This window comes from Pongo abelii, chromosome 4, assembly GCF_028885655.2.
Source record: "Pongo abelii isolate AG06213 chromosome 4, NHGRI_mPonAbe1-v2.0_pri, whole genome shotgun sequence".
Classification (NCBI taxonomy): domain Eukaryota; kingdom Metazoa; phylum Chordata; class Mammalia; order Primates; family Hominidae; genus Pongo; species Pongo abelii.
The window spans coordinates 189,668,557-189,681,407 of record NC_071989.2 but is presented as its reverse complement, the minus strand read 5'-3'; the positions used below and the strand labels follow the sequence as shown (position 1 = coordinate 189,681,407).

The following is a 12,851-nucleotide window of genomic DNA, read 5'->3' as shown; positions in this document are numbered from 1 at the left end:
CTTGGTGGTGTGCATGGAAAATTATCCAAGCTCTCTCTATAGGTACTGAAAATCACTCATCCCCTTATTATTTGACCTAAATGAAGTAGCAAGGGCCTGTCATAGTTGATATTTCCAGAGGAAGAGATGTTAGAATACCCTAAAGAAGGATGTTTACTTTTTTGGGCCTGGGCCCCTGGAGGCTAGGACTAAAGGAAGAGAAGCAGCTGGGATGTGGGAGCATCTCTGATCCTGTCCCTGCTGGAACCATGAATAAGGCACCGGCCCATGCTTCTCTCTCTCACTTACCCTGGAATTTGGAGAAGAAAATCTTCAGTCCAACAATGCCAAAAAATAGGCCACAGCAGAGTATTCCCAGTACTTTGGTAGCCAGGTGCCATGATATAGGCTTGAAAAAGGTATCTGCAAAACAATCCCACAGACATTTTAGTTATTGGTGAACAAAGGACACAATTCAATTCTTCTTTAAGGACTCACTTTGTTCCCCACAATGGAAGAAATAGGTTTCTATAAATTCTCCTATAGGCTTAACTTTGATTGTACTTTTGTTATAAAATGAGGTAGTGGTTCTATTTAATTTTCTTCTCAACAGATAACGACTGTGCCAACATTTATTGAATGGACCTTCCTTTACACACTGATACACGCAGCATCACCTCTGACTCAATAAGCTGTCTGTTTAGGTTTGGATTTGTTTCTGGGCTCTCTGCTCTGTGCTGTTTGTCTACTTGTCCACTTTTGTGCCAATAATTTTGAGTGGCTTAATCACCACAGTTCCGGGATATGTCTTGGTATAAACTAGACTAAGTTTCCTCACTTCTTACTCAGTTGTGCCTTGGCAATCATGGCCATTTGCTCTGTGACATAAATTTTTGTATTGACTTGTCAAGTTCTAAGAAAATTCTGCTGAGATTTTGAATGGAATTGTATTGAATCTATAGATCAATTCAGAGAGAACTGATGTCTTAAAATATTTGCATCTTGTCTGAAAAACTATCTCTTCCCTCCTTTTATTACTATTATTTAAATTGACAAATCACATACATATTAATGGGTACAGTGTGACTCTTTGATACATGCCTACAATGTGGAATGATTAAATCAAGCTAATTAAGACATCCATCATCTCCCTCACTTATCGTTTTTATGGTGAGACATTTAAATTTTATTCTTTCTGTTATTCTGAAATATACAATATATTATTATTGACTACAGTCACCCTGTTCTTCAGTAGACTTCAAAACATATTCCTCTTGTCTATCTCAATCTTTGCACCCTTTGACCAACAACTCCCCATCCTCTCTTGCCCTCTGCCCCAGCCTCTGGTAACATTCTACTCTCTATTGTTATGAGTTCAACTTTTTTAGTTTTGACATATATCAGATCACGAGAGATTCATCTTTCTGTGCTTGGCTTACTTCACTTAGCATAATGTCCTTCAGGTTTATCCTCGGAGTTGCAAACGACAAAATGTCCATCCTTTTTTAAAGGCGAAATATTGTATTCCATTGTATTTATAGATCACGTTTTCTTTATCCATTCATCTGATGATGGACACTTAGACTGAATTTAGCAATTGTGAGTAATACAGCTATTCCATCAACATATTGATTACAATCCATTTTCATATAGTCCCACAAGTAGGACTGCTGAATCACAGAGTAGTTCTATTTTTAGTTTTTTGAGAAAACTCCATACTGTTTTCCATAATGGCCATACTAATTTACATTCCCACCAATAATGTATAAGAGTTCCTTTTCTCAGCATCCTTGCCAACACTTATCTTTAATCTTTTTGATAATAGCCATTCAAAGAGGTGTAAGGTGATATCTCATTGTGGTTTAATTTGCGTTCCCACAATGATTAGAGATGCTGAGCATTTCTTCATGTACCTGTTGTCCATTTATTTATTTATTTATTAATGTTTATTTTATGTACAAAGAGCTATCATGGTTTTTCATTGCGTAGATGCCTTGGATAATCCATTCAAGGAAGATTACTTAGTTCAACTTAATGAAACCTATATCCTTTGTGTACTGATGGAAACACTGCCGGCACATATTGAGGCCGTATTTCCGGATCAGACCGTGCCGGTTTGAGCAGACTCGACAAGAGCAAGAACCCTGACCAAATTTTCATGAGTAGCTCCAGTACAGCTGCTGGTGACCCATCTTGCTCTCAGGAGTGCAACTAGGTGAAAGAAGAGAGTTAGCACAAGCCTACACTCTCCCTGTTGTCCACTTAAATGTAATTTTGAGAAATGTTTGTTCAGGTCCTTTTTTAAGATCAGGTTATTTGTTTTCTTGCTATTGAGCTGTCTGAATTTCTTATACATTTTGGATATTAACCCCCTATCAGCTGTTTGGTTTGCAAATATTTTCTCTCACTCTGTGGGTCGTCCTTCACCTTGTTAACTGTTTTCTTTGCTGTACAGAAGCTTTTTAGTTTGATGTAATCCCATTTGTCTATTTTTGCTTCTGTTGTCTATGCTTTTTATGTCATATTCAAAAAAATTATTGCCAAGATCAATGTCATGGAGCTTTGCCCATATATTTTCTTCTAGCAGTTTTATAGTTGCAGGTCTTACATTTAACTTTTTAATCTAATTTGGGTTTGTTTTTGTACATGGTGTGAGATAAGGGTTCAATTTCACACATGTGTATGTGGATATCCACTTGTTTCAATATCGTTTATTGAAGAGACTGTCCTTTCTTCATCCTGTGTTCTTCGCACCTTTTTCAAAAATCAATTGTTCATGAACACGTGGGTGTATTTCTAAACTTTCCATCCTGTTCCATTGAGTGATGTGTCTGCTTTTGTGCCAGCCCCAGGACATTTTAATTATAATCACTTTATATTTTGAAATCAGAGTATAGTGACTCTAACTTTGTTATTTTTGCTCAAGATTGCTTTGGCTATTTGAGATCTTTTGTGGTTCCATATGAATTTAAGGATTGCTTTTTTCTTTATCTGTGAAAAGTGACATTAGAATCTTGAGAGAGATTGTATTGAATCTGTAGATAGCTTTGGGTAGTATGAACATTTTCACAATGCTAATTCTTCCAGTCTCTGAACATGGAATATATTTCCTTTATTTGTGTTCAATTTTTCAGTTTTATTTTACTTTGTACTGATGTAATAATTGTTCATATTTACAGGGTACAAAATGGTGTTTTGATATATGTGTACAATATGTAATGATCAAATTAAGGTATCACCTAAAACATTAATCATTTCTTTAAGGTGAGAACATTCAAAATCCTCTTTTCTAGCTATTTTGAGATATGTAATATGTTATTGGTAATTATAGTTACCCTACTGTGCAATAGAAGACTGGAACTTATTGCTGCTATTTAAATGTAATTTTGTACCTGATCAACCTCTCCTCATCCCCTGCAATCCCTCTACCCTTACCAGCCTCTAGTAACCACTATTCCACTTTCTACTTCTATGAGATCAGCTTTTTAAAAGAATTTTAATTGCCTCATAGTAACTGTACATATTTGTGTGGTACAATGTGATGTGATACATGTATACATTGTGTAATGATCATTTCCATCACCTCAAACACTTGTCATGTCTTTGTGGTGAGAACATTCAAAATCCTCTCTTCTAGCTATTCTCAAATATACTGTACATTCTTGTTAACCGTAGTCACTCTGCTATGCTACAGGACACCAGAACATTTTCTTCCTATCTAATCGTAACTTTCTATGCATTGGCCAATCTTTCTCCATTCCTCCCTCTACCCTATCCCCAGCTCCAGCAGTCTCTGGTAACCCCTACTTCTCTACTTCTATGAGATAAACTTTTTGGATTCCATATATGGGTGAGATCATATGGTATTTGTATTTCTGTGTCTGCTTAATTTACTTAATGTCTTCTAGATTCTCTACCTCTATGAGATACATTTATTGGATTCCACTTACAGGTGAGATCATGTATGGTTTAATGTACTTAACATAGTGTCTTCTAAGTTCATCCATGTTGTTGCAAATAATAGGATTTCACTCTTTTTATTACTGAATAATATTCTATTTTGTATTTACATCATATTTGCTTTTCATTAATTTGTTAATAAACAGGTTGATGCCATATCTTAGCTATTGTGAATAGTGGTAAAATAAACATAGGAGTGCAGATTTCTTCAATATGTTGATTTTCTTTCTTTTGGATATACTCAGTACTTTGATTGCTGGATCTATGGTAGTTTTGTTCTTAATTTTTTGAGAAATCTCCATACTGTTTTCCATAATGAACATACTAATTTAAAATCCCACCAATAGTGTGTAAGTGTTCATTTTCTCCACATCAACAATTGTTATCTTTCATCTTTTTGATAATAGCAATTTTAACTTGAGTAATGTTTTATCTCATTGTAGTTTTGATTTGCATTTCCCTGATGACTAGTGATATTGAACAATTTTTTATATATCTGTTGTTCATTTGTATGTTTTCTTTTAAGAAATGTGTATAAGGTCTATCATCCTGGCCAGGCACGGTGGTTCACGCCTGTAATCCCAGCACTTTGGGAGGCTGGATGGATCACCTGAGGTCAGGAGTTAGAGACCAGCCTGGCCAACCTGGTGAAACCCCGTCTCTACTAAAAATATAAAAATTAGCTGGGCATGGTGGAGGGTGCCTTGTAATCCCAGCTACTTGGGAGGCTGAGGCAGGAGAATCACTTGAACCCAGGAGGCCGAGGTTGCAGTGAGCCAAGATTGCACCATTGCACTCCAGCCTGGGTGACAGAGCGAGACTCTGTCTCAAAAAAAAAAAAAAAAAAAAAAAAAGTCTATATTCCCTTTTGTGATTGGATTATTTGGGTTTTTTCACTCTTGAATTGTTTGAGTTCCATATATCCTGGATATGAATAGCTAGTCAGGTGTATAGTTTGCAAATATTTTCTCCCATTCTGTAAGTTACCTCTTCACTCTTAATTATTTCCTTTGCTGTGCAAAAGCTTTTCAGTTTGATATAATCACACTTGTCTGTTTCGGCTTTTGTTGTCCATGGTTTTGAAATCATATATATAAAAAAAATTATTGCCCAGTCCAATGTCCTGAAGCATTTTTCCTATGTTTTCTTCTAGTAGCTTTATAGTTTCAGGTTTTACATTTTAGCCTTTAATTCATCAAGAGTTTATTTTTATATATGGTGAGAGATAGGGGTTAGTTCATTCTTCTGCATATGGATACTGGCAAATGCAGCACTAATTTTTGAAGAGACTGTCTTTTCTCTAATATATATTCTTGGCACCTTTCTCAAAAGTGAGCTGACTATAAATATGTGGATTTATATCTGGGTTTTGTATTCTGTCTCATTCTTCTGTGTGTCTGCTTTTATGCTAGTACCACGCTGTCTTGGCTACCATGCTTTTGTAGTGTATTTTGAAGCTCCATAGTGTGATACCTCCAGCTTTGTTCTTTTATTCAGTAATGTTTTGGCTGTTTGGAGTCTTCTGTGGCTCCATATGAATTTTAGGATTTTGGTTTTTATTTCTTTAAAGAATGTCATTGGTATTTTGATAAGGATTGCATTGACTCTGTAGATCACTTTGGGTAGTATGGTAATTTTACCAATCTTAATTCTTTTAGATCAGGAACATGGGGTATCTTTTCATTTGTTTGTGCTCCCTTCAGTTCCTTTCATCAATGTTTCGTAGTTTTTATTGTATAGATCTTCACTTCCTTGGTTAAACTTATTCCTTGGTATTTTATTTTGTTGTAGCTATTGTAAATGATACTGCTTTCTTGATTCTTTTTCAACTAGTTTGTTATTGGTGTGTAGAAACACTACTGAATTTATATGTTGATTTTGTATCCTGCAACATTACTGAATTTGTTTATCAGTTCTAAGAGGTATTTTTGTGGAATCTTTAGTTTTTTTTATATAAAGATAATGTTGTCTGCAAACAGGGACAATTAGACTTTCTCCTTTCCAATTTAGATGCCCCCACTTTTTTTATCTTGCCTAATTTCTCTGGCTAGGACTTCCAGTACTTTGTTGAATAAGAGTGGTAAAAGTGGGCATCCTTGTCTTGTTCCAGTTCTTATTGAAAAGCTTTCAACTTTTCCCCATTATGTATGATGTTAGCTGTGAGTTTGTCATATGTGACCTTGATTGTGTTGGGGTACATTTCTTCTACATCTAACCTGTTGAGAGTTTATATCACGCAGGATGTTGAATTTCATCAAATATTTTTGATGTCTATTGAGATGATTATATGCTTTTTGGTTTTCATTCTGTTGATGTGATATATCACATTTATTGATTTCCATATGTTGAACCTTCCTTGCATCCCTGGAATCAATCCCACTTAATCATGGTGTATATTCTTTTTGACGTGCTATTGGATTTGGATTGCTAGTATTTTGTTGAGAATTTTTGCATCTATGTTCATAACGAATATTGGCCTGTAGCATTCTCCTTTTTGTTGTATTCTTTTCTGATTTTGGCATCAGGGTAATACTGTCCTCATGGAATGAGTTTGGAAGAATTCCCACCCCTTCAACTTTTTGTAATACTTTAAGAAGAGAAGGTGTTAGTTCTTTAAAAGTTTAATAGAATCCAGCAGTGAAGTCATCTTGTTTTGGGCTTTTGTTTGTTGGGATACTTCCTACTGCTGATTCACTCTTGTTACTCATTATTAGTCTGATTAGGTTTTCTAGTTTTTCCTGACTCTATTTTGGTGTGTTCCATGTGTTTATGAGTTTATCTACTTCTTTTACATTTTCCAATTTGTTGGCATATACTAGTTCTCTCTTTCTTTCTCTCCTTCCTTCCTTCCTTCGTCCCTCCCTCCCTCCCTCCCTCCCTCCCTTCCATCTCTTTCTTCTTGCTGTGTCTCCCAGGCTGCATCTGAATCTCAGCTCACTGCAGCCTCTGCCTCCCAGGTTCAATGATTCTCAGCCTCAGCCTCCCGAGTAGTTGGGGCTACAGGTGCATGCCACCAAGCCTGGCTAATTTTTGTGGGGGTTTTTTTGTTGTTGTTTTTTTAGCAGAGACAGGGTTTTACCACCACGTTGGCCAGGCTGGTCTCAAACTCCTGACCTCAAGTGATTTGCCTGCCTTGGCCTCCCAAAGTGCTGGGATTACAGGCATGAGCCACTGTGCCCCGTGACATATAGTTCTTAATAGTCTCCAGTGATCCTTTGTATTTCTCTAGTATCAGTTTTAATGCCTCCTTTTGGTTTCTGATTTTCTTTATTTGGGTCTTCTCTCTTTTTTTCATAGTTAGTCTAGATAAGGGTTTGTCAATTTTATCTTTTCAAAACACAAACTCTTATTTTCTAGGTCTTTTGTATTATAATTTTGGCCTTTATTTCATTTATTTCTCCTCTGATATTTATTATTTATTTCCTTCTACAAAATTTGGGCTTTGTTTCTTCTTGCCCTTCTAGTTTCTTGAGGCTAATTGTTTGGAGTTTTTTTACTTGAAATATTTATACTTTTTATGATGTAGGCATTTATTGCTATAAACTTACCTCCTAGTACTGCTTTTACTATATCCCATATGTTTTGGTATGTTGTGTTTCTTTTTTTTTTTTTTTCTCTGAGATGAAGCCTTGCTCTGTCACCCAGGCTGAAGTGCAGCAGCATGATCTCAGCTCACTGCAACCTCTGCCTCCCTGGTTCAAGAGATTCTCCTGCCTCAGTTTCCTGAGTAGCTGGGATTAGCACCACCATGCCCAGCTAATTTTTTGTGTTTTTAGAAGAGACGGTTCTTCACCATGTTGGCCAGGCTGGTCTTGACGCCTTGACCTCATGATCTGCCCACCTCAGCCTCTCAAAGTGCTGGGATTATAGGCATGAGCCACTGTGCCCAGCTGGTATGTTGTATTTATATTTTCATTTGTTTTAAGGAGTTCTTTAACTTTGTTTTTAATGTCTGCATTGAGCCAATGGTTGTTCAGAAGAATGTTGTTTAATTTCCATGTATTTGTACAATTTCCAGTGTTCTTGTTATTGATTTCTTGTTTTATTCTATTGTGCCCAAAAATGTATTTGATATAGTTTTTATTTTTAAAAAAATTGTTGAGGTTGTTTTGTGGCCTAACATAAAATGTATCCTGGAGAATGTTCCATGTGCTGATGAGAAGAATGTGTATTCTGCAGCTTGTGGATAAAATGTTATGTAAATATCTGCTAGGTTCATTTGGTGTATAGTGTACAATAAATCCAATGTTACTTTGTTGATTTTCTGTCTGGATGATCTATCCAATGGTGAGTGTGGGGTGTTGAAGTCCCCAGCTTCAACAGCTAGACAGTTCAGCTAGACATTACATTAATTAATGTATTGGGATCTACCTTTCCCTTTAGATCTAGTAATATTTGCTTTATGAATTTTGGTGCTCTTGTATTGGGTTCATATATATTTACAATTGCTATATCCTCTTGTTGAATTGACCCTTTTATCATTAAATAATAATCTTCTTTGTCTCTTTTTACAGTTTTTGACTTAAAATCTATTTTATCTAATGTAAGTATAGCTATTCTTGCTTGTTTTTTTTTTCCTTTTGTGTGGAATACCATTCATCATCCCTCAATTTCAGTCTATGTGTGTCTTTACAAGTGAAGTGAGTTTCTTCTGGGCGGCATATAATGGGATCTTTTTTCATTCATTCATTCATTCAGCCAATCTGTATATTTTAATTAGGGAATTTAAACTATTTACATTCAAGGGTGTTGTTGACGAGTGAGGACTTACTCCTGTCATTTTGTTAACTTTTTGTTCCTTATTTTGTATATCCCAGGTTGATTCTTCCTCTCTTATCATTTCCCTTTGCCATTTGATGGATTACTATAGTGATAAAATTTGATTCCTTTCTCTTTCTCATTTTCATAACTATTCTTCCAGTGAGTTTTCTACTTTCAGGTGTTTTCATATGGTAGTTATCATCCTTTCCCTTCCAGATGTATCCCTTGAGCATGTCTTGTAAGACTGATCTAGTGGTGATAAATTCCCTCAGTTTTGCTTATCTAAAAAATATCTTTTTCTTCTTTATTTCTGAAGAATAGCTTTGCTGGACATCATATCTTAGTTGGCTTTTTTTTCCTTCCAGCACTTTGAACACAGTATCCCTTTCTCTCTTGGCCTGTAAGATTTCTGTTAAGAAATCTGCTGTTACCATCCTGACCAACATGGCAAAACCCCGTCTCTACTAAAAATACAAAAATTAGCTGGGTGTGGTGGTGCGTGCCTGTAATCCCAGCTACTCGAGAGGCGAAGGCAAGATAATCACTTAAACTAGGGAGTCAGAGCCTGCAGTGAGCCGAAATCGTGCCAGTGCATTCCAGCCTGGCAACAGAGCGAGACTCCATCAAAAAAAGAAAGAAAGAAAGAAAGAAATCTGCTGTTAGTCTGATGGGAATTCTCTTGTACATAGCATGACACTTTTATCTTGCTCATTTTAGAATTCTCTGTTTGTCCTTTTGACAATTTGACTAAAATGTGCCATGTAGAGGACCTTTTTGTGTTGAATAGATTTGGAAACTTTTAAGCTTCCTGGAACTGGATATCCACATCTCTTCCAGGACTTGCGAAGTTTTCAGCTATTATTTTATTAAATAGGTTATTTACACCATCTCTCATCTCTTCTTCTGAAACTCACATAATGTGAAAATTTTTTCACTTAATGGTATTTCATAAGTCCTGTATATTTTCTTCATTCTTTTTTCTCTTTCTTTTTTTCATCTGACTGGGTTATTTCAAAATACCTGTCTTCAAGTTCAGAAATTCTTTCTTCTGATTCATCTCCTGTATAAATTTGAAAGGAATCAAATTTTATCACTATAGTAATCCATCAAATGGCAATGTTTTTATTTCATTCATTGAATTCCTTAGCTCCAAGATTCCTGTTTAGCTCTGTTTTGTAGTATCTGTCTCTCTGTTGAATATGTCTTTTTTTTTTTTAAATGGGGAAAGGGGCTTTTAAAAAGTATTTCATTTAGATCAAAAATTGTTTTCCTGATTTTGTTAAATTCTCCATTTCTAGTCTCTTGTATCTCACTAAGTGTTCTTAAGATCATTATTTTGAACTCCTTTTCAGGCATTCATAGATTTTATTTTCCCTGGAGTCTGTTGCTGAAGAATTATTGTGTTCCTTTGGAGGTGTCATATTTCCTTGGATTTTCATGTTTCTTGGGTTCCTACATTGATATCTGCAAATTTGGTGGAACAATAACCTCTTCCAATTTTATGGAATAACATTATATATAAACCACCTGTTAGTTTTGTTGACGTTTTCTTTTGTTTTTCTACTCTCTATTTCTGCTCTAATTTTTGTTATTTCAAACATTTTCAATTTGGGGCTTCATTTTTTTATTTTTCTAGTTCCCTGAGGTGGAAACTTTTATAGGCAAAGATGTTTTCCTGTAGATGAGTCCTATGGTGTTGGTTGGATACGTGGGTACTGTATTATATTAATAATTTCCATGTAACTGCTTCAGCTGTAATCAACATTGGAAGTACCTTCAAGTGTGCCAATATTGTAGGCTGTGTGTAGTTTTGGAGGCAATGGCACAGCTTTGCGGGGGGCTGGGGCCACCAGGTAGGCTGGTTTTTAGGCAAGGGCGGTGCACACCAAACATGACAGCTCCACTGGTCACTTGGTCCCAGGGGTGTACCAGTCGAGGAGGCAAGGTTACTAGAGGTGCCAGGTGCTGAGTGGGCCAGTACCTGGAGTCCTAGACGATGCACATAGCATGCAGCAGCTCTGCAAGTAAATGAGATATGGCCACTATCAGTGGTGGACACCAAATGTGCTGTTCCTGAGACTCCTGGGGGGCTGCATGCAGCATGTAGTCACTCTGCCAATCAAGGATATGAAGTCATGGCAGCAGGTGCTGAGTGAGCCAGTCCTTGGAACCCTGGGGGATGCAGGCAGTGTGTGGTGCCTCCACTGTTCCAGGGGGTGGTATTTCTGGTGGGAGCAGATGCTGGGCAGGCTAATTCCCAATTCCTGGGGAACATGTGTGGTGTACAGCACCTCTGACAGTTGAAAGTTTCGGCTCACTGGTGGTCTGGTCACATGTGACTCCACAAGTCCTTAGATTACTGGAGTCACATGTGGCAGGCAACAGCTCCACCAATCAAGTGGTCAGGGTCACTGGTTGATGGGATGGAGTGGCCAGTGGCAAACTTCAACTGTGTTCATCCACAATTCCTGCAGAGCACACTATGGCAAGTGGCAGCTCTGCTGGTCAAGGACATCAAAACAATATTAATTCTTCTAATTATGAACACAGGATAGTTTTCCATTTGCTTGTGTTTTCTTCAATTTCTTTAATCAGTGTTTTATAATTTTCCATAATTTTAACCAGGTCTTTCATCTCTGGTTAAATTTATATCTAAGTACTTTTTTGTTGCTGTTGGAATTGTTTTCTTAATCTTTTTCAGATAGTTTTTCATTAGTGTATAGAAATGAAACTGATCTTTGTTGATTTTGTATCCTTCAACATTACTAGACTTGTTTACCTGTTCCAATACTTCAACATTACTAGACTTGTTTACCTGTTCCAATACTTTTTTGGCTAAGTCTTTAGGATTTTCTATATGTAAGATCATGTTATTACTAAATAGAGACAATTTTACTTTTTTCTTTCCAATGTGGATACATTTTCTTTCTTTCTTTTGCCTAATTGTGCTGGTTAGGACATCCAGTACTGTGTTAGAAAGAAGTGCCGGGGCGGTGGCTCATGCCTGTAATCCCAGCACTTTGGGAGGACGAGGCAAGCGGATCACAAGGTCAAGAGATCGAGACCATCCTGGCCAACATGGTGAAACCCTGTATCTACTAAAAATACAACAAAATTAGCTGGGTGTGGTGGCACGTGCCTGTAGTCCCAGCTACTCGGGAGGCTGAGGCAGGAGAATCACTTGAACCTAGAAGACGGAGGTTGCAGTGAGCTGAGATCATGCCACTGCACTCCAGCCTGGTGACAGAGCAAGACACCAAAAAAAAAAAAAAAAAGAAGAAGTTGTAAGAATGGGCATTCTTGTATTGTCCCTGATCTAGCAGGAAAAGTGTTCCACTTTTCATGTTTAAGTGTGATGTTGATAACAGTGGCAGCCTGTCTGGAGCAGTTGCTGTGAAGATGCTGGCTGCACAGGGGAGGTGTGGCTGGGGCCATGTGCTCCATGGAGCCAGCTGGGGCTGGGAGGGGGCTGGGAATGGAGGGAACCCCACTCTGCCGAGTCCACGGGGCAGGAGTCCTGTGCTCTGGGGCACAACTGCAGTCACCCGGCCGCAGCTCCAGACCCAGGCATCACTGTGCTCTCGGGGCCCTGGAAACCCTCTCTGCCCCTGCAGGCTCAGAAGTGCCTGCTCCTGCTTCCTACCCTCTCCCTGCTCCTGGTGTCCACTCCAGTGCAAAGCAAAGTTGTAGCCGAGTCCAGGCACTGTTGTGCCCAGCCAGGTATGCATGTGCTGGAGGCAGTGCTGACATCCCAGCTTCTGCCTCCTCAGCTCCTTCTGGACTTTGAGCACCAGTGAGCACAGGAGGGAGGACGATGGCTGAGGTCTGCTCTGCACAGGTCTGCAGGTGCAACTCAGCATGAACAGCCCAGGTGTCATAGATGGCATGTTGATGGTGGAAGGGAAACAGGTTCCTGGGTGGAAAGGGGCAGTCCCTGACTACCTTCAAGCCAGGGATGACCTGAAGCCTGGGGGCTGGGCTGCCAGTTCTGGGTGGAGTCCACTGCCTGGAGTCAGAATTTATGGTGCTTTTTCCCAGCCACCCATGGCCATCCATGAACCAATCAGCATGCGCTCCCTTCCTTCTGGGCCCATAAAAACCCCTGGACTCAGACAGACATTAGGACTATGAAGTGAGAAGCAGGAAGGAGC

The 12,851-nt window shown here is 38.2% G+C and overlaps 1 protein-coding gene and 1 pseudogene across 3 annotated transcripts in view; both read right to left on the bottom strand.

The window, feature by feature from the left end:
* BTNL8 (butyrophilin like 8) overlaps positions 1-12,851 on the bottom strand; it is a 45,919-nt gene that overhangs the window by 2,998 nt on the left and 30,070 nt on the right. For all 3 annotated transcript variants that reach the window (XM_024247272.2, XM_024247273.2, XM_054556684.1), the window contains one exon: positions 289-402. In XM_024247272.2, coding sequence (XP_024103040.1) covers positions 289-402 — 114 coding nt within the window. The remainder of the gene's footprint in view (positions 1-288; positions 403-12,851) is intronic.
* On the bottom strand, positions 2,001-2,171 carry LOC112133421 (small ribosomal subunit protein uS14-like; annotated as a pseudogene).